Raw genomic sequence first — 22,309 nt, 5'->3', positions numbered from 1 at the left:
TAGATCATTCCCCCCTAAAACACATGATCTGCCTTTTCACTGGAAAGAGAATATTCACTATGTCCAAGTAAGAAGAAAACAAATTTGTACTAAAGAATGCAACAACACGTATCCTACGCTAAAAAGAAACATACTCACCCCATTTATTCTATATAAAAATCCTGTGTTTGCCGTATTAACAGATTTGTGTGATGATTTGAATGTTAATTTTCTATAACTTAATCTGGCATTTCTGTAAATAAGCACTGTAAATGAATGACATTTTTGCAACTTAGTCTGATCCAGGACAACAATGAACTAAGGATAATATGCTTTCTTTCTACCATTTTTTTACTTTCTTCACATCAGTGCCGAGAATACACATGATGTTTGAGTAAGCAGAATGTTGAAAGCCCAAATATCTAAACTGAAAGTGAAATACAAAATCTAATTATTTCATTCCTTTTTTTTCTGAGTGTCTGTACTTATTTTGCTCAATTGTACATAAAATAACTGAATTGCGGGTGGAATAAACATGCAAATTAATCTGTCTGGGTTTGACTCTAGAGATATTCTTTATTCCAATTTGTCATTAAATTCTTCCACATTAATTAAATTAATCAACTCACTTTTTGTAGAACCATGAATTTCTGTCTGCTTCTGTGAGTTGTTGAACGTGGATGGTAGTTTGGAAGCTGCACAGACTATCGGGGGAAAAAAAGAAGGTGGAGGATGGACTCATTAATTCTGATTTACTTCTCTCTGTAGCCAGTGCCTTTACTGGCTTCCAGACTTTGGGATCGACTTACTCTTTTCGTTGAGCAATAAAATATTAGGTCAATATTGGCAAGGGGCAGCAGAATAAAGTTATGAGTGCAGGTTTTGATTCTAGCCTTGGGGAAGACATGCGTATGGGTTGGTGCACATGTCTGTTCTGCTTCTAGAGAAGGATTGTATTTCATATGTACTGGGTTGAACAGGCTTGACATTCTCAGACAGTTGCTCTCATATCTTGGAGCATGGTGGCTAGTCAAAGCCATCCTATGCTGAGAAGATTTGTGAATATGTGCTCTGATGCCTCTAAAAGTCTAAACAAATTTTGAATCTATAGTGGTGGCATGTTAGTTTGGAAATAGAAGAATAGTCCAGAAACCCCAAATTTCAATCCAGCGTCCAGTGGGCAGCGTCCTGTGACCACTGATGAATGGCTGAGACATGGGTGAACAGTCTTATCCTTAAAGGACCAGTGAGGTTGCACATCTGGTCCCACTTGTTTAACCCCTTAAAGGGCCATGACCCGCGGGTATGCCCACAGTTTTATGACACACTTGTATAAGCTAAGAATAGCTCAGCTACTTTGCATTAAAGTCTCTGTTACTGAATAATAAGCCTTAGCATGTGCTGAGCCTGAGTTATATGAGGTGAGATTCTGCTTGGTTAGTGTGAAAATCTGCAGCCACGCAGGCCCTTTGTGGATAAGATTGGTGACCCCTGGTCTAGAGCATGACTAACACAAACTGTTCATCTATAGATGAGCCATTGCCTAGGTGTGTCTAATAGAGTGGACAGAAACTCCAACAGCACTGCTGTGTCTGATCCACTTGTACCAGCGCAGGGGGCTAACAAAGTATGCAGAAAAACCGAGAGTCAACAGAAGTAGAACCACAAAGTGCACCTATATAGTTGATGTGGCCGGTCTGTGTATGTGTGTGTGTGTAATACTCAACATGTAAAATATTTTTAAAAATTATATTAATGACTCTAATGTGATTATAACTGAGATTAGTGTTTAATCTCGTAAGCCAGATCTGGAAAACTGGCACACCTCCACACAGTCTCTTATCTTCTCCTTTGCAACTGTAGACACCCCATGTTAGTGATTCTGAGGGCTCAGATAGTCCCATGTCATTTTTGGCATAGACTCTGAAGTGGTAGACTATGGTGGTGTAAGTTGAACAGTAGAGATGTTTAGCTATTAATGCTGTGACATCTAAATTACAGGGTCTGCTTTTGTGTGTCACTCAATCTGCTAGCTGCTGTCATTAATTAGAGAACTAAAAGCTGTGTAGACCTGTATAGAATGAATTTATTTCCTGAGATTTTCTGTTTATATGATTTATTTATTTGTTTCTTGCTTGTTTGTTTGTTTGTTTGTTTGTTGTCCAGTTCATATTATACAGGGTCTGAAACAGGACTGCCAAAAATAGCGTGTGTTTGATAAACATTTGAGATCTAACTTTTAAAGCCACATCATTCTGACAATGTTTACTTTAAACTAATGTTAAAAAAATCACATTGATGACTGTTATGTGGTTACACAATGCTAATTTTAGTTGAAATCACATAACCCCAAACTGGAAAACTGGCACACCTTTACACAGTCTCTGCTTTCTTACATAGTGACCCAGATTAGTTGCTTAGAGGTCAAAATCAGATATTGGAGGACTAAACAAACAGAACACAAACACCCAACACCAGAATGGAGGAACAGAAAGTCAAATTAAGTTTAATTGTGTAATTAAAAGTTACTCATATTTATAACAGACATCTGCAGTGTATTAAACTAGATATTGCAATGGTAAGGTAAATGTTCAGAGAAGAGATTATGCACACTTTGTGAGTGTGTGAATTGTCTGGTTGGAAAAATAAATGAATCATCTTTATTATCTTCCAGTATCACATGCAGAAGATCAATCTGAAAAATAAAGAAATTGGAAAATCACTGTTAATAGCAGCAAGACACCTGTTGTTATTGTTAATAATAATAATAATAATAATAATAATAATAATCACAACAACAGAAGCTGGACCAGTTTAATCTAGATATTTCCTTTACCTTTTACTTTCAGTTTGGCAGAACACTCTGCTTTCCCAAATGAGTTGATTGCCACCACTTTGTACTCGCCACCATCCCTGGGTCCCACTCTGAGGATGTACAAGGAGCAAACTCCATGAACGTTGGTAATGTAGTAATGGTTATCAGAGTTGATGCAGATGCCGTTCAGGTACCATGAGACGTTGGGTGCAGGGCAGCCTCGAATGGCACAAGTCATGTAGCACTGGTAGCCCTTTGGTGGAGTGTGGACTTTCAAAGGAACCAGAATGGAGGGAGGTCTCTCAAATGTGATCAAGGCTGGCAGAGCTTTGAATTGTGAAGCTAGACAAGCAACAGAAAGTGAACAGAATGAATTCTTATGCAGATTTGCAAAATGGCACATATCATTTATAAATTAACTTTGTCTTGCAAATGAGTTTGAATGTACAACCACATGCAAGGCTTGTATTCAAATATCTCTGTATAGTTTAAAAACCTGGCACTTGGAATTGCTTACAGGTGTGCAAAGTTGATATTAATGGATTTTTGATATATTGTGCTGCTTTATATGCTTTAATATGTCTAAAAGACTGTGTTTGAGAACATCACCATAAAACACCTGTGCTATTGATGAGTGACCAATTTGTGCAGTATAATATGGGACCTACAATTTCTGTTCTGTAACTTATCCTCACCTTTGCAACTGTTGATGCCCCATTTTGGTGATTCGGAGGGCTCTGATAGTCCCATGTCATTTTTGGCATAGACTCTGAAGCGGTACTCTCGGCCCGAGTGGACGTTGGTGGTGTAAGTTAAACAGAAGAGGCGATCAGCTATTGGGCGCCATATGCGTGTGTTGGAGTCGTACTCTGTTATCATGTAGTGCAGCCGGTCATCCAGCTTCTGGTCTGGTGAAGGAGCCCATGTAATGATGACCTTACCATGGACCATCTGCTCCAGTGCCACTGGGCCTGGTTGCTTGGGTTCATCTGATGACACATGGTGGACATAGAATGGTGGCACAGAATTTAAAAGAATGGATAGTAGGCAGTTTATAATTTGTACCTTCAATGTATATTGAGGAAAATGGCCAACTAAGTCACAGTACGTAAATTTTATTCATGTCAGCTACAATTGAAAAAGATGCTTTTTTGAGGGTTCTTTAGTAAAGGCAGTGGTTCTATTTAGAATATTGACTCTTATAAAGAGCCATTTCATGAAGAAATGATTCTTCAGACTGATGAAGAATGTGTTGTATGTGGTTCTATATGCAACATTTTTGATAAGGTTTTATATAGAACTATATACAACAATGAGTTTTATTTAGAACTCAAATAGTTTTATTTTAAACTCAAAATAGAACCATTGCCTTTACTAAAGTACCTTCGAAGAACCATCTTTTTGAGTGTGTTGGCCTTTGCTGGTCTGTAAAATGTCCTTTGCATGATTTTCTGGCCACCATAATAAATACACAGTGCTGAAGTGCTAATTGCTGTGACTGGTTTATTGAGCCAGATCAAAGTTTCACCCTTGGGATGTAAGTGAACTTAATTTTCATTACTTGACAGTAGGGCTGGCCTGAATAATTTGAATGATTGGTATTTGTTTCCCTGTTTTTCTGCCACTTTTCCAAATCCAAAAAAAAATCAGAAAAGAAAAAGTTCAAGAAAAAAATACTAAAAAAAAATCAGAAAAATAATTCAGAGTGGATAGCAAATACTAATACATAGAAAAAGTTGAGGAGAAAAAAATATATGTAGCTGGTTTAGTTAAATGCCTCATAAATTCATGCCCGGCATGTTTGTCTCCTTGCCTCAGAGCTCAACAAACTGTGCCTCTTTCCATGTGGCTGTTGAAGCTAAAAAAGCAAAAGATGCCTCAGAACAAATCACAACTAAAGGATAGGAAAATGATCAGAAAATGGCCAGTATAAGATATGCAATAAGAAACTGCCATACCATAGAGACAGGACAAGTTTGATGAATCATCTCAAATATGACCCTTACTTGAGTACTACTTCAGTCACGTGACCACTTCAGGCAGGAATATTAGCTTTTTCCCCTCCGTTCTTTTCTAAATAATTTTGCAACAGGTTTAAAACCTGACAGCACAAACAACAGATCTGTTTATTTCCACAGAATCATAAGATTTTACCACTGTAACAGAGAAGTGAAGCCTCCACGCACTGTTAGAACAGTGCTGAAGCCTTTCCGAAGCTCCAGTGCCAGAAACATCACAACATTCCAGTAAATTATAATTTTAAGGAAGTGGTAGTTTCACTTCATTCACGTATAAGTGATCGACAGCCAGTGGCAAATAAAACACTGATTAAAATGGAAACATTTCATCACAAGAAAAAAAACAACACTTAAAATATTGTTGTGTATAAGGTTGATTTAAGTAATATCAACGAGTCAACTGTAAAATGCTGTTTGGGCCAGTCGTGCTTGATAGCCAGATGGGTTTTATGTAAGCATTAATAAACTATTACAGCTACTACACCCAGATTATTCCTGGAGTGAGACAACAATGACGGTAAAAAAGAGGCTATCATTACCTGTTACTCTGACCTCTATGTCAAAACTAGTCTTTCCGCTGGAGTTTTTGGCCACGATGGTGTACACGCCTGAGTCTGAGCGCTTTGAGCTGGGTATGATGAGAGTCGATGTGCCCTCAACGTTGACAATATTGATCCATGAAGATACAGGTTCATTTTCCTTCAGCCATTGGATTTCTGGTAGTGGAGAAGCCTGTACATATGCAGTTACACATGTTACAGGGAGGAGTAGCACAAGGGAAAGATGTTACTTTAAAAATACTTTAGAAGTCAGTCTCTCACCTCATAATTGATTTTGATTCTGACAGAATTTCCTGCTCTAACAACCATGAAGTCTTCAGGGTCTTTGAAATAAGGTTTCACTGAAAGGCAATAGTTAACAGGAAGTTAACTGAAATGTTTACAAAGCCTTGAAACTTCAGATTAATTTAGCTTCCATTAGATTTTACTTTTATGCCTGTTGTTCCTGCCACTTACGGTTGGGATTTTTAGCACAGACCATCAAAGAGGGGCGACTGGGTTCTCCAGCTCCAGAGGCGTTAATGGCTGACACTCTAAACTCATACTCTGATCCTTCAGACACCTCCTTCACAGCATATTTCAGCGCTGAGAGAGGGCAGAGTATATTTATTAATGTAAGCGTTTCATTTATACTCCTTTAAGTTAAAGCGTGTTTGCATTGAAATTGCTGCAGTCACTGCAATGATTGAGCATCTGCAGGTCAAGGAAACCAAAAATACCTTTAATGGGCTCATTGGCAGGGTTCAGAGCTACCCATTGGTTTGTATCTTTCTTGCGTTTCTCCAACAGGTAGCCCAGAAGTTCTGTTCCTCCATCCTTTGCTGGAGGAGTCCACTCCAGATTAATGCAGTTCTTAAATGCGCTGACCACCTTAGGAGGAGCTGGTGGGTCAGGGAATACTGCAACACATTGACGAGTATTAAGTGGTCAGTGTGGTCCTTTTTAAGAGAGACAGCCCTGCTTGTTGTTCATACATGACTTGCAACCAAAACAATTTGTCATTATTCTTGTCTCATGCTTACTTGTGGTTTGACCTGCCATTTGTACTGTACACCAGACCTTAATGACCATCAACATAAACAAACAAACAAACAATGCCTCTTACTTAAAGTGCCAGCCATGATGTTGTCAGTCTCCAGCGGGTCACCAATGCCCTCAGGATTCTCTGCATAAATGCGGTAGGTGTACCTCTTGCCGTGGGACACATTTCTGTCCCTAAAGCTTGCTCGATCTGCTGAGACATCCCCCAGCCTTTTCCACAAACTTTGGCCTGCCTGCTGACGCTCAATTATGTAGTTTGTTACTGCTGAGCCACCATCATCACTTGGTGGGTTCCACTTAAGTTCGATTACAGAGTCAGTGCTTTCCAACACCTCTACAGGGCCCTTTGGTGGACTTGGCTTGCCTGTTGGGGGAACAAATGTGTTGCTTGAAATATTAGTTATCAGTTAGTCTGTAATAAACACTGAATTTTCTGAATGGAGCGTAATCACAATTATCTCTCCTTACCAAGCACAATTAGTCTGGATAAGGCCTCAACAGTACCAAAAAGATTTTTAAGCTGGATCCTAATTTCTCCAGCATCTGATTCCAGGCAGTCTTTTATTTGAAGGCGACTGTGATTTGGTTCCTTCACGACTTTCACCCCACCACCATCCTTCAGCTCGTAAGCATCCTTGAACCACTTGATCTCCAGAGAATCTTGTGGTGGAAACCTCATCTTAAAGGATGCAGTTTGGCCTGCTTTCACTACCACAGGTTTGGAGAAGTTATGCAGTTCATCAGGGTCAAATTCTGGAGCATCTGAAACATTCATAGACGTGACCAGCATCTTGTTATGTTTTTAACTATTCTTGCATATGTTTTCAGTGACATATAAATACTTTGCAAAAAGAAAAGCACCATAAATAGACTTGGATACCTCCGACTGTCACTGTAGCACTGGTTTTATAGTCATTTGTTTCAAACTCATATTTGCCTGAGTCGGAATCCTTGCAACTTTGGATAGTCAGTTTATGAATACCCTGATCTTTGGATATAGTCAGTCCACCTTTAGAGGAAAGCTATCAAAAACCATGGAGAGGAAAAAAAGAATCGCTTTGTTGAGGAGCAAAAACAAGAGAATATTAAAAAAACATTTTTTACAAAGAGTTCATTAAAAAAAGTTTTAATGAGTGTGTTACCTTCTCTCCATCTTTGAACCAAACTCCATCCACATTGCTGTTGAGTTTACAGACTAATTCTGCTGGCTTGCCACGGGCTGCATAAACATCTGACAGTCCACTGGTCAGGTGCATTTGACCATCTAGCAGAAGCACAGATGGAATTGCCATATTAGGCAGTTAATAATATTTTTCATTTTTGGTAACTTTGTGTGGTTTCTTAATATATGTTGGTTCTAATTTCATTTCAATGTTATTTGGTTCCGTGTGCATAAAATACTTTGAGTCGTTGAAATACTTAGTGCATAATGAAAGTTAGATGGGAAATGTTGATTGTATTAATTTGCGTGCATTTTATGAAGCAAATCACAGGGCTATAAACACAAGTATTATTTTACATTGATTTCTACACTTGATTCTAGGGAAGCACTGATACAGGAATAGTGGGCCAGTGCTAATATCAATACATATGCATTTATAAAATGTAGAAATTGGGACTACATCAGCGTTACATATGAATATAAAATATAAATATAAAATGTATTTGTGTAGGGTTACAAAGAGTAGCCTAACATCAACTAAACATTCTGTTGTTCTAGAGTACAGTAAATACATCATCAAACATTGTTTTAAAATATAGATCAAATCTAAACATTTATTTGATGCCTATACACACACACACACACATCGCTGCTGTCGGAAGAAAACCTCATATCTCCATTTTTGTCGTTTTCAGTTTTTGACAATTTGAAAATGCCCTTTTGCCCTTTACATTGTATGGAGATGTCATGATGAATGGACTAAAAGAAATGTCTTGGAAAGAAGTCTGGTTTCATTGACTTATGTTAAAAGTAAAGTTTTTTCCTTCTCCTGTAAAGTTACCATTTTGGAGATACGAGGTTTTCTTCCGACAACAGTCATATATATGTGTAACTATTAAATGGACTTTTATATGAACTGCTGCAGTAATGACTTTATGCCATTCCACAGATTAGTGCTGCTTTGCTAAACCCTTTTAGAATAAATGACAAAATGTTTGCTCAAGCAGGATCAGCATTTGTATTGGGGGAATTTGTTTTTATTTGCTAAACAGAAATGTATTATATTTGTGAAATGTGCAAGCCACAAAGCTGATATAAAAACATACAGCTTATGTTAGAAGGAAATAAAGTGGTAGCATCCCGTCTGTACTGAGATGTTTAGAGAGAAGATGAGATGTTTAAAGTGTTCTTAGAGTGCCACACTGTGGCCAAACATGAATATGACAACCCCATAGGTGACAAGTTACAGTTGAGTGCAAAGTCCTGTTCTGCTATTGTATCTCTCTATCATCAGACACTGTTAAGAACTGCTGTTAAGATATGCATCATATAATTCTATCGAAGCAGTGCCCAGATTTTAACATCATGGAGAAGTTGAGAAGGTATTTGGTTCCATGCACTAGTAGGCATATATTTTACAATCTTACCAAAGCCAGAGTCTCTGAGTAGTGTGTCAGTACCTACACCACCGCCTGTAGATTGTCCTGATGATCCTGACAGTTTTCCTGCACAATTAGTAACAATAATGCAGTAATTCAAATTACTATTAGTTTCTTCTACAGTTAAAAGGTCTCCCACACATCATGAATTCCTTAGGGCAGCAGTTCCCTTAAGTTTCATCAAGTGACTGATAAGAATGATACATTCATATTCATGTTTCAAAACATGCTCACATTTATTTGCAATATTTACAAGAACAGTCTAATGTAATCACAAATCTTTTCACAAGTGATATTAGGTAGAAAATAAAACCAAGAACATTATTGCATAAATGATTACAATTAATAAATCTTTCTCCTCAAGAAAAAACCTATTAGTACAGCATTCTTACCTGCCCCTTCACTGGCTACACCAGTCTGTCCATCCCCAGCATGCCCAGTGCGTCTAGAAGTGTCTCCTCTTGTTTCTTTCCCTCCTCCAGCATGATCTCCAAAGCGAGAGCCAGATCCAGGTGTAGATCCAGAGCCTGAGCCCGAGCCAGAGCCAAACCCTGAACTAGAACCAAATCCTAAATCAGCTCCAGAACCACCATCCCCAGCACTGGTGCCAGATCCAGGTCCAGAAGTGCTGCTAGCTCCTCCCCCTGCTGCGTCTCTCTCTGCCTTGGCTGTTTTAGCAGCCTCAATCCTCTCCGTTCTCTCTTTCTGCAGCTTGGCCTGCTGTTCTGCTGCAATCTTTGCCAGGTCAAGGCCTGATCCTCCAGCCTGTGTTGTTTTTCGTGCTTTCTTTTTGCCTTGCAGTTTTGGATCATTGTCAGCTGATTATGAAAACAAAGAATTTCAAATAAAAACGAGCTCTAGCTATGATAGGAATACAGGTTAGTAAGTTAGTGACTTAATATAGCAAAAAGATGACCAGTGGCGCTAGAAATTCTGTCGTAAGATATGATCAGATCTTCAATGACATAATAAAGAGAACTCAATAAAACAATTGACACAAACAATTTTATAGTTTTTCATATAGTTTTAATGTCTTTGTTAGAAAATGTGAACTCCTGCTTTCACTAACTGACTTGACCTCATTGAACAGCAATAACGTCAGCCAAATGTTTCTTGTAACTGTTGATCAGTTCTGCTCATTGACTTTTTGTGGAGACATTTTGTCCCATTCCTCTTTACAGAATAGCTCCCTCTCAGTTGTGTTGGTGGGCTTCGTTGCATGGATTAAGGTCTGGACTTTGTCTTTGCCATTCCAAAATGCAAAATTCTTTTGTTTCAGCCTTTTCTTTGGTGGTGTGTTTAGGATTATTGTCTTGCTGACCTTCTGTTGAGCTTCAGGATGGGATGCCCTAACATTCTCCTCTCAGAGTTTCCTGATACAGCCCAGAAAAAAGCTGTGCTGGTCCAGTGGCAGCAAAATAGCCCCAAACCATGACCCTGCCACCAGCGTGCTTCGCAGTTGGGATGATGTTCTTGTGCTGAAATGCAGTGTTTTGGTTTTCACCATAACATCTCTTATTTAAGCCAGAAAGTTATATTTTTGCCCTATCAGTCCACATTCTTTCAATAATCTGGCTCACCCATGTGATTTTCAGGCAAAAGGGAGTGATATTACTGAAGATCAGTGGCCTTCTCTCTGCTGTCATTCTGTACACAATATACTTGTTCAGTGTTTGTCTGATGGTGGAGTGATGAACACTGACACTAGCCAGTGCAAGAGAGTCCTACAGATCCTAAGATGTTACCCTGGGGTTCTGTGTGATCTCCCAGAAATGTATACGCCTTGATTTTTGTTGGTTGACCACAGAGAGTAACAATTTTGTTGGAATTTTTCCATTCATGCCCTGTCAGTGGATAGGTTAAGTCCAGACTCTTCAGAAGTTGTTTGGAAATATCCTTCAGCCTGATGAGCATTGTCAGTTCTTTTACTGAGGAATGGTGTGCCAGATTTTGACAGTGAAGACTCAGGTTAATGTGTTTTAAATAGGGCAGGACCCACACTCACAGGCCATGTTATCCAATTTATTGACACTCCTGACCATTAATGAATTATTATTCCAAACTGATCATTCATATACTTTAAACTCATTTGCATTTTACCTACAAAGACATTTAATATTGGATCACTTTGTCCAATAAATGAACGAAAAACGATTTAATTGTTCTCTTTGTCTATTGTTATGAATTGGAAGAATTGGATGAATCTGATCATATTTTAGGTCAGTTTTATGTAGAAATAATAATTTCTGAAGGGTTTACAAACCTCCAGGCACCACTTTAACTCCTTGGACCCTAGGCTTATTATTCAGTATTTAATCTTAAAACTTATTTTGTTACTACTATGAATTGCAACCAATTTGTAGGTTATGTAGTGTCACAGTATATCGATAAAAACAATATATCGCCAAGCACTAGTGGGAGAGTGACCTTACCTTCCACTAACAGCCAGGCATTACAAGATTTGATTCCAGCCACAGCAGCATAGATGCCCTTATCTACCTGCATACAGTCTTTCACCACAAGTCTGTGAATGAGCTTGTCCTCAGACACTGTAATGTCGTATTTTTCTCCCTGTTCAAGAGGAACACTCTTCCCCACCCACAGGATTTTTGAAAAAGGATTGGACAGAACGCACTCAAACACTGCATCTTCCCTTTCTATTGCCTTGACCTCCTGAATCTTCACCAAGAAGTCCACCTGTGGAACTGAGAGAAATTGATTCAGTGTCATGTTTAACTATGACAAAGAGCATTCAGAGATTATTTTGAATGTTCACTTACTCTTAAATTCCGTGGAGAACATATTTACATCCTCAACATCTATCTGATAAAGGCCAGCGTCATCAGGGAGGAGGTCTCTGACAGTGAACACAAACTTCTTGCCCACTTGTTTCAGGCTGTGTTTAATCTCCAAGTCCATGTCTTTGGAGTATTCAATCATCTCTCCATCCTAAAGATAATACTTAAGTCTCCAAAATGCCACGGCTCTTCAGCGTTCTGAATTTATCTTGAAATGTGAGTTCAAGCCAGGACATGTTAGTCATCTTACCTTATAGATGAAAATCCTACTACTCGGGTCTATAAGGTCCAGATCAACTTCAAATGAGGCTGTGCCATCGCCTTTGACTTCAATGTGCTTCAGGCTGGAAATGCTTTTGACAAACTGGAGAGGGTAAAATGACCATGAATATGAGGAACACAATCCTTTGTGCTTGTTAGGCAAAGTTTCACTTCAACATCTGGAAGTTCTTTGACATACCTGCGCTTGCTCTTCCTCTCGTTCTCTTTTCATTTCATTCAGCTTCTTCAGCATCCACCGGAAGTCAGTCACTCCATATTCAGCACAGATGCGCTCATAGTCTTTCTTATCAGCGCTCAGCAAAATCTCCCAAAACTTTGGGTCAATCTCTCCCTCTTTTTTCTGCTCAGTTTTTGGACGCACTTTACTGTTTGGAAGTAAACAAAAGAAAAGGTCAGCAATTGAAATGAGGAGTAGAATGAAATGCATATTTACGTAGTTAACTATAGTAAACCTTTTTCTCTTCAGTGCCATCTTGAGTTCAGTTGGTTCCGCTTCTGAAGAAGAAGAAATGCAATACATCAAATAAATCACTCACTGATTTGCATTTATCATAACACTGTGAAAAACGGTGAGTATAAGGACTCACGAGCTGCTCTCTGTGCTTTGTCCTTTTTGAATCCCACTGAAATGCATATGCAAAAGTATTAGTAATGTATATCTTACATATTTGAATTTGAATGTAAACACAAATAAGCACCACAGTTTCATGCCTTCAATGACGTTCAGCACAACGGTGACAGAAGCCCTGCCAAACTCATTAGTAGCAAAACATTTGTACGTGTCAGCTTGTTCTGGTGAAACATTAGGCATCTGAAACACAGAAGAGCCAGAGAGGATTATCCTTTGAAAATTTCAGAAAAGTATATGCAGTATAGAGAAAGAGAACAGCTTTTTGGTTGAAATAGTAAAATAGCGTAAACCTCAAGTGTGTGTTCGTGAGAAACGGGATCAAACTTAGTTTGGTATTTCTGTGGGTCAGAGACATCTCCATTATTTCTGGCCCATGTGACTGTGGGTTTAGGATCGCCTATGACAATAGCCTTGAAAACTGCTAATTTGCCTGTTGGTCGAAGAAGAGAGTCACAATGTGTGCATATTATTGAATGTACTGATTCACTTTTAATGGACACAGTATAAATTATTAAGTATACGTGTTTTGTTTTTGGAAGAAGTGCACCTTCTTGGATGGTCAGAGCGATGGGTTTGCGGGTGAAGTCTGGATGAGACTTTGCTGCTGGAATTTCCTCCACAAACTGCATGATCATCACACCAGGCACTTTGGACTTCTTCCTGATGCCCACTGGTTTTAGAAAAAAAAATTATATGCAGTATTAATGAAAGTGAAGATATGATCACTCTGAGTGTACCAGAATCTTTCAAAGTCTAGAGGGGTTTTCATCAGTTTATTTTCCTGGATCTTGGCTATATTAACTAGCACACTATAATTCTTTGTAAAGCAGAGTCAACAAAGCAAGATTTCTTTAAGTCATCATAGATTCAGTTTTAGGTTTTACTCTTTTTTTTAAAAGGTTTTAAAATATTCAGCCACATTCTCAGTGATGGTATAAGGGAACTGAGGGGTACCTTAGTTACCCAGCACTGTTCAGAAACTCATGTGTGCCCTGTTTTAATTAAGGGCAAAGCCACAAATAACTGCTCAGGCATCAGTTGTTTTTGTTGTTATTTTTTCCATACACCAGGGCTTTGTTTGGTCAGGACCTGTTTATCGTGAAGTAGAGTGAGCAAATAGCAGGACTGTCAGATTTGTGCCACTTATACCTGGAGTACCCAGAATTAACTCTTATGCTGGATTGATTATCATGCCTACCCACACACAGGGGAGGAGGTGGGAGAGATTTTTTTTTAAATAGAATAGATTTACCTTGGCCTTCTGCTGTATGATCTGTCACCTTTGATGCTTTCTTCCACATTTTGCTAGTAGTAGTCACAGACAAAGTATTCCTGCAAGCATACAAGGAAGGAGTGATTTATTAATTCAGTATAGATCCGTAATTTAGATGATGCAAATGAGATAAAATAATAAATAACTGCATTTCCAGAGACAGGCTTTAAAACCCGAGCGTTGTATTTTAGTTTGCAGTCCGCATCATTTGAATGTTGACTGCAATTTTTATCTAATTAGCAATGTACCACTTTAAACTACCAGCAGGGGGCACTAACTACTCACATCTGAGTTGACCCAAAGTGCTGTAGCTTTAGTATCATCTTTATGAGTGAGTTCCTATGTTTGCCAAGAGCTTATGTAGAAGCTCTGCTCAGTGTATTGTTTGCTTAGTCATTATCACAATATTGGCTTTGACCACACTAATATCACAAATATCTGCAGTATGCAAATGAGCCCCATATCACAAACATTGTGATTCTATACGCATCCTGCACAACCAGTTCCAGATAAGTTTCTGTGGGTGCTTTAGTGAATCTTGGAATTCATGTAGTCAAACTAACGTGAATATTTTTGTTCAAAATAAAGCAGAGCAGTTTTTAACCTTGATACTTCAAGGTATCGTTAATATACAGTCTAACACATTATAGTATAAATTAGTGTGAACACATTACCGTTACAGACATGTTAATTGCATTACTCATACAGTCATTTACCTCATTCAAATGATGTGTTTTGTTGATTTTTTAAGTGAAATTAAGTTCACATTGTCTACAGACAACACACATCTGCACATGTCATGCACAGTTAGGGTTTATTTGCTGAATTTAACATATTGAGAAAAAAAATAGCCTAAATGTGCCTGTGTGAAATTCATGGCACATTATCTATTTTGTGATTTATTTTTTCCAATATTACTCAGCAAATGAAAAGAAATTGTGTACTTCATCATTTGCCAAAGAACAAACAAACAAACAAACAAACAAAAAGAAAACATATTTAAGCTTGTTCTCTGTAGAGGATGTGTTAACTTGTTTTTACCTGGAAAATCAAAGTTTTGCATACGACTGTATAGCAAGGCTGATTCTAAATAACAATGTGGGCATAGAGCTGGGCGATATGGCCAAAAATGTTATCACGATAAACAAAATTCATATTGTTCGATATCGATACATATCACGATAAATGTCAAATCATGATTTCTTTCACGTTTGAAGGCTGATTTTGCTCCTGGGTGGTTAACTGTGGTTTTTAAACTATCACTTATGGTCCGATCATGACAAACACTCGGCAAACAGTGGAACATTTCACTAATCTGTCATGGAAGAGTGGGAGAAAGTTTCTGAGCTGTTTTTTTTTTCACCTTGAAAAGCACAGCTGCAATTTTTCTAATAGTCATAATATTATTTAAGATAGAAAACAGATTATTTTAGCTGTCTGGTGACGAGCACTTGGCTACCCCGTTGCAAATGCTTAACAAGTGGCCAACAACAGTGCTAAACTCTTTAGTTTCTCAACATCGTCAACTCGGTTCGGTAGGTCACTGCTGTCACTCCTACCACATCCATGTCAGAGCATATCACAGTATTCAGACACCAGTTAGCGACGACTGCATTTCTCTATGCTATCGTAGTAGTTTAAGGGGTGAACCGCAGTATATCTGACGTTCGCTGTGTAAAAGCATTATCTGCAGTGTGAATCTCTCACACCAGTCACAGAGTCCTCCTTTTAGGTATGTTTAAACTGAAAGCGGTGATTTTGTGTCTTGTTTGATCTACCGTATCATCAATTCACCGTGTTGTGCCGGAGCGCTGGAGCGCTGCTTCAATTAGCCAGCAGCTAAAAACAGCTAGCCTGGAAAGATAGCGCTCTCCCGCTCTCCAGTGCCTCACAGCTTCCTCGGTTTACTTTCGAACATGAACGCACTTCTTTCTTTCACTTTCGTTGCTCGAGAATGCACTAATACTAAAATATGACGGTCTGGCGCTGTAACGCGGCGCTGCAGACGTGATTTAACACCACTAAAGTTGTTAGGATGCACGGAAAGAGGTTCACTGTGTTCACTGTAGGTCAGTACAGTTACACCACTGACCTCGTCACTCGCACTCGGTCACAGGAGAACAGATCGCCGGTCGCTCCACTCAAACAGGGACTGTATAACTCCGCGTTTCAGCCGTGGCTAAAGTATATTTGGCGACCCTTTTTTTACTCGTGGCCCCCTCCCTCTCTAATCAAGTCTAAAAATTCAGAAGTGCGCCCTCTCCTGGCGACAGCTGAGTAGTGTCGCTTTCCTTGCAGTAGAAAGCGCCACCAGGGCTTTCGCTAAAACGTGAAGTGTGAGAATGGTGTATTATATCGAACATTTATCGAACCTGTCTTATCGCTCTATCGAGGAAAAGTTATATCGATATATACTTATCGTTATCGTTTTATCGCCCAGCCCTATGTGGGCAGCATATTTGCTGCATGATATTTTGTTCATATTTTCTTTAAATGTTATTTTTGCTAAATGGCTAGGTGTAATTATTTTATCAGAGATGGAGAAAATTCCTAGGGGTTCATTTCATTCTTGGACCAGTGTATAAGATCCACAGCACAGCGTGACCTTTAGATGCTGGAACAAGCTCTCTCACCCCGATCTCACCCTGATCATTTGTCTTGTTCTGCTCTTAGGGGAAGACAGCAAGTGTCACTCATCCTTTGGCCACAAACACTGAGATGAGCCAATGCTGACATGTTGATATGTTTTTGGTAATCTACAGACTTTTTGAGGTCTCCACTAAATCTTAAAGCAGAAAAGAGGAACAGTATGAGGCTGTATGAAACCTGGCCAGCAATGGAGTGTTCATAATGTAGATAGCTGAGGAGAGTAGCATGTTTTGTACCTCTGTAATAAACCATTTTTCATTTAAATAATGATTATGTATTGTAGAAGTATTTTGCTTGTATGTAATAGCATATAAAATAAGTGAAATAACAGTTTTTCTAGATTTTTAGAGTAAAATTACATATTTCTGACTAATGCTGATGTTATAATGCACATAGGTGGTTTGTAGTTCAAGTCAAGTCAAGTCAAGTGGCTTTTATTGTCATTCCTTCTAAGTACACAGTGGAGTGAAATTACGTTCCTCCAAGGAACATGGTGCAACATGAAACAGAATAAGCAGTACTCCAGCTATGACATACAAGATAGGCACTTTATTTAAATGTAACATACAAACAAGGAAATCCTTTGGGAGGTGTTCATTCCTTAAACAAGGAAATATTTTGGGAGGTGTTCAATTTACTTAAAACACTGTAAACAACACTGGCACAAATGTACCAGTTACATATAGAACTTGTAAATGTTTACTCGTGTCATCAAAGCTGACATGCAGTTTAAACTGGTAGCTTTCTACATGCTACATGCATTTTATCACTGTATAAAAGATGGATGAGGCTTTCTTTCTTGCTAGATGCACCCACCCCCACCCCCCCAAATAGGCGAGCATGTGAGAGCAGATTTAAAGTCAGAAATAGACCCTTTTTCAAGTCAACCTTAAGGGGGTTAAGACAGATATTCTGAAATGTTAATTTACTTTAGCTTTAATCTTAAAAATAAAATGTTCTGTAAGATAAACTGTGGGCAGTCTACATAACTCTCTTGAGCTCCTCGCCTGCAAGATTGACCTGTTACGGATGTAAAACTCGTGAACTAATAAAGATATTATAAGATTTTGATTTAATATCTCAAGTAATTCAAAACTGCATGTGATACAAATGTATGATACTCTGAGTTTCCCCTTGCAAGCCCTCGTGAGGCTGTAGCAAGTTACGTAGTTATTTGAACCTCTCATGCCATTCAAAAGTAAAATAAATCAATGAGCAGCGTTTGATCACTCTGGAAATGAAACTTAAAATATGGATCCATAAATTCTGTTTTCTATATCTTTTAAAACTGTATGCATACAAGTAAAAAGAACTACATTAGGTTTTATTCTAGAGCTCTCTCAATTTAGCACAGACAACATAATCAGAATCATCTCCTGGACATATAATAAACAACAGATGAGTTCTGTTCTAGAGGTCTGTTCTTAAAAAAACGAGTGAAAGCATGAAAGAGGTAGAAATCTGTTTTTGTAGGCTGAATAAGTCGATTCCCTATTAATTGATTTTTTTTGTAGGTGCTGAGAAAACGTCAGATGATTGTGGCTGATATAACCACTGTAGCATTTACTGTAGTCTTTTTTTTACTATTAAGAAATATGGAGGCAGGAATGTATCAGTTTATACTTGACCACTTTTCTTTAATACCAGTTAATAGGTATATGGTATTAGAATGAGATTCAGGACATTCATCCAAAATAGCACTAAAGCTGTACATGAGATATCGGTTGGCTTGTAAAGAAAGTGTTAATCTCAGGTTTGTCAAACACTTGTGGGTGTAAATTTGGCCTGTGCCCCCACCAGGACAGGGGGCTGCTCCTTTCTTGGTATGGATCCTATGGCTGAAAATGAGCTTCTGGTCTACTGACAGAACACGTAAAGCTTGGCCGCCTGACGTGGTTGGGGTCGATTTTTATGGTCCCATGTGGCTCACTGCATATGCTAACATTTAATGCAGACACCTGCCACTAGTGTTCATGGCCTTGCCAGAAGAACAGCATGGAAAACATAGCTGTGTCACTGTGTGGAGTGACCAAACACCAAAGGTGCTGCTCAAGGGCACTCAGTATGCAAGCAGACTGAGGCCATTAAGTCTGAGTAGCTTAGAAACACCACTTTCCCCTTGAGGAATCAACTTCAGTAACCAACTATTATCTGACAACTGTTACTTTACTGCAGTGATTTCCACACATGGTCCTGCAGTAGCTTCGTTGTGCACATTTTGATGTTTTCTGTGCTCTTTCCTTGCTGAAGTGGGTATGTTTGAGCAGAAAAACATTATATTGTGCAGGAGTACTCCAAAACCAAGTTTGAGAGCTATGCTTTACTGTATCTGAGGAGCAGACAAAGATGTGTTTGTAACAGCATGACTTTTCATATATTATTGTTTGAGACAAGGCTGTCTGATACATACAGGTGTTGAGGAATACGGTCAACAGACTCGAGCAAAGAAATAAGACTAGCAGTTTAGCTTGGGTCCAGTGCATTAGCTTGTGGCTGCAATGGCATATCCACAGAGACTCCATTAGTGTTAATGTGTGTACTCATACATTTGAATACTAAAATCACTATTCAGGTATTCCTTGCATTACCTTGCAGTAAATGCAGAGGAAATAAACAGACTAACAATTAAGAGAAATGCTAACTTTGTTTTAATGGGACTGTAAAATGTGACAATTTTGCGAGTAAATGTGCACGTGTTGTCAAGGACGTGTTGTCAAGGACGTGTTGTCAAGGACGTTAGCTCTGGTGCAGTTTTATCGGTAACTAGGCGAACTGCTCTAGCTGTTGTTGGTTAGGTTCAGAAACAATGAAAAGATATTTTGCTGACTAAGTAATACGTTGGCACATCATCCACTGAGGAGAAAATACCCTGTGTAGAACATAACAAAACCTCATCAGCGACGAATGTTGTACTGATTAGCATTAGCTCATTGGCCTCTCTGAGGAGGCACCTTCCATTACTCATTCAGCATGAAAACCTATTTCCCAAGGCTATTTTTGAATAAGAAAACATATTTTCAAATTTTAACCTTCAGTGCTACCATCTAAAAAGTAAGCCTACAGCCCTACAGTAAATTCAGCCAAAGTCTGGTTTTTCCACTTTTGTTGTTGCTTTTTCCCTCCCTGTCATTAACTGGATATCTGTTCATTAAATCTTGCAGATACTTCAGTCTCTAAATTAGTTGGAATGCACATCACTAATACACCGACCAGCAATAACATTAAAACACCTTCTTATTTCTACGTTGTCCATTTTATCAGCTCCACTTACCATATAATACCTGCTCTGTGGTGGTCAGACCATTGAAAAGTAGGGTAAAATGGGGGCTAAAAAGTATGCAGAAAAACAGGTGGACTACAGTCTGTAATTGTAGAAAGTGCACCTCTATAGTAAGTGGAGCTGATAAAATGGACAACGAGTGTAGAAACAAGGTGGTTTAAGTTATGACTGATCAGTCTTAGTCAGTCGCACCGCTCAAAAGCCCTGTTATATAATAATTTGCTCTGCTTCCCATCCCACTTAGTATTCATCAATAATAATTGAAGTTTGCAGGCTATTATTACAGGTCTCAGGCCAGTGATCAGTTGCCAGGTCTGCCTACGATGATGTAGCAGTTGCTGAGAGGAATCATCCCTTCACTCTATTAAAGGTCTGTTCAGTATTGTAAAGGTCCCTGCAGTATTATAAGTTTGCCTGCTGTGCATATATAATCTCCAGCAAGTTGCATGGCTAATGTAAGAGCAGCCAAAGTTGCTAATGGGAAGCTTGTTTTTATGCCTCTGACAAATGTTAGCAGATTGAACTGAGGTCAGAGGAAATTATGCAGCTGGGTGGGCACAGGCTTCTTGCTTTCTTGCATAAAAAGGTCCTGTGAATCTGTGAGTAAAATGGTCTTTGGAACATAAGGTATAACGGAGATTTTGCTCTTGAATGTGCTTCACATTACACTGCAGGTTGTAGGACAACAAACATAGATTTGTAACTGAGATTAAACAAAACTGAATAGCTAATCAGTTTTTAGCAGATACAGATTCTTTACTGGATAACCCCAAAGCATTTTGACAATGTATATGCTCTTCTTCAAAATCACAATATTATGTTAGATGAGCTGCAAACCTTTAAAGAGATCAGCCATGCAGCTGTAGGTCAGGATGTACACAGTGGTCTAGATCATTGTCTCTAAGTTTCCCCCCTGGAGTATCTCTGCACTACACAGTTTAGTGAGTACTCACTAATTTCATCACTCCATACATTACTGAAACTGTGTTTTAGAGCAGGGAAAGTAGTCCACTTTAGGGCAGGTTCAGTCCAGCTATTTTAAAAGATTATTCAGCTAGTTGTCAAAATGTTCTCTAATACTGAGGCAAAAACACAAGGGGATGAAATACTCACTCAATGAATTGTTATTTTACAAAGTATTGTCAAGCAGATGCTATGAGTATCAGACTAATGGTTTAGTGCTGGTTTTCAGTAATGAGAATCTGGATTATATGCTCATTCATTGTAATAACTTTCTATTCTAGTTGACACCTTCGTGATGTACTTTTGCCAGTTGATTTTAGATTGTCTTCTAAATAACCTCTCAGCAAAGTAGCTGCGTGATTTCAGGTTGGCAGTATTTGGCAACAGATGTTGATGTAAGCTGTTACTTAGAGGAAAAAAAACCCAATTACATGTTGGTGGAATTAAAGCATTGCCATATTGGTTAATTTTTTTTCTGTATGAAATAGGACAGTGATTAGCATTTACCATCCAGGAAGGATGAGTCAGCTGTGAACTAGATCATCATGCACATGTTTAGTTCATGAGAGAATGACACATTCTGTGGTGACCAAAAATGAGCAAAAAAGATTTCCTAAAATTAACAAATATTATGTCTACTTAAAGATTTGAGTTTCTGGTTTTTTTTTACCTTTCTTTTGCACATGGATGCTAAAAAGCATGAAATATAATTACATCATAAGATCAGTGAGCAATATGTGAAGGAATATTATTCCAGTCTAAACCAAATTAATCAAAATTAACTGAAAAAATAGGAGAGGTAATTAAGTGTTAAATAGTTAACATGAGCAATACTGTTGTTCTCCAAAGTGAATCTGTGTTTGAAAGTTTGGTGCCACATAAGTGTGGCGAATGAACTTACCCTTAGTGAGATGACCTCTGCTTGTACTGTGAAGCCTGTTCTGTTGCCTTGCTTGATAGTCCAGTGAAGCCTCTGGATGCACAAGGCTAATAAATCCATCTAGGCATGCCAGGGCGCCAGCAAGGTTCCGCTCTCCAAGACCCCACTGCCCAGTAACTGCCAGTCTGAGAGTACTAAATCATAGATGGAGAGCTCCCCCTGAAGGGATGAGAGTTGAAGCGCTTTGTGGTTAATGGCAAGTAACTTGGATAATATGTTGATGTAAGAATGGCTAATTAGCCTGTAAAAAGTGAAAACACAAAGTTCTTAGAAAAAGAAAGACTTCCTGCCATGCAAGAAGTTTTTTGACAAGGAAAGTTTTGTGTTGTACAGACCTTATAACCATTATTGGGTCTGTGATATAGAGATAAGAGTGGAAAGATCTTTACAGTGTTAACTGAAATGTCATCACATACAGCCTTTTGAGGGAAATACTGGAGGAAAGCTAAAAGATACAAAGGAATACAAAGAATACAGTA

General features: G+C 38.6%; 1 protein-coding gene across 1 annotated transcript; it reads right to left on the bottom strand.

The window, feature by feature from the left end:
* Window positions 1-2,440: 2,440 nt before the first annotated feature.
* Window positions 2,441-21,948, bottom strand: igfn1.4 (immunoglobulin like and fibronectin type III domain containing 1, tandem duplicate 4). The gene is made up of 24 exons (XM_036571126.1): window positions 21,792-21,948; window positions 13,978-14,057; window positions 13,273-13,395; window positions 13,016-13,155; window positions 12,806-12,905; window positions 12,682-12,717; window positions 12,547-12,589; window positions 12,273-12,459; window positions 12,063-12,176; window positions 11,795-11,963; window positions 11,447-11,719; window positions 9,407-9,832; window positions 9,003-9,080; window positions 7,556-7,677; window positions 7,294-7,435; window positions 6,882-7,175; window positions 6,478-6,777; window positions 6,092-6,271; window positions 5,829-5,957; window positions 5,634-5,713; window positions 5,352-5,544; window positions 3,490-3,783; window positions 2,816-3,136; window positions 2,441-2,674 (listed from the first exon to the last, which is right to left on the bottom strand). The coding sequence occupies exons 2-24, from the start codon at window positions 14,024-14,026 to the stop codon at window positions 2,670-2,672; spliced, it is 3,798 nt and encodes a 1,265-aa protein (XP_036427019.1). The 5' UTR covers window positions 14,027-14,057; window positions 21,792-21,948; the 3' UTR covers window positions 2,441-2,669.
* Window positions 21,949-22,309: the final 361 nt, after the last annotated feature.

This window comes from Colossoma macropomum, unplaced genomic scaffold (genome assembly GCF_904425465.1).
Source record: "Colossoma macropomum unplaced genomic scaffold, Colossoma_macropomum, whole genome shotgun sequence".
Lineage (NCBI taxonomy): Eukaryota > Metazoa > Chordata > Actinopteri > Characiformes > Serrasalmidae > Colossoma > Colossoma macropomum.
This window is presented reverse-complemented; position numbering and strand designations above follow the sequence as displayed.

Excerpts from the sequence above, each read along its gene's own strand:
- igfn1.4 (XM_036571126.1), bottom strand. The coding sequence starts at position 14,026 with ATGTGGAAGAAAGCATCAAAGGTGACAGATCATACAGCAGAAGGCCAA. Across the intron at positions 12,718-12,805 it reads TGTGCTGAACGTCATTGAAG|TGGGATTCAAAAAGGACAAA; the intron begins GCATGAAACTGT and ends TATGCATTTCAG. Across the intron at positions 7,176-7,293 it reads TGCTACAGTGACAGTCGGAG|ATGCTCCAGAATTTGACCCT; the intron begins GTATCCAAGTCT and ends TGAATGTTTCAG.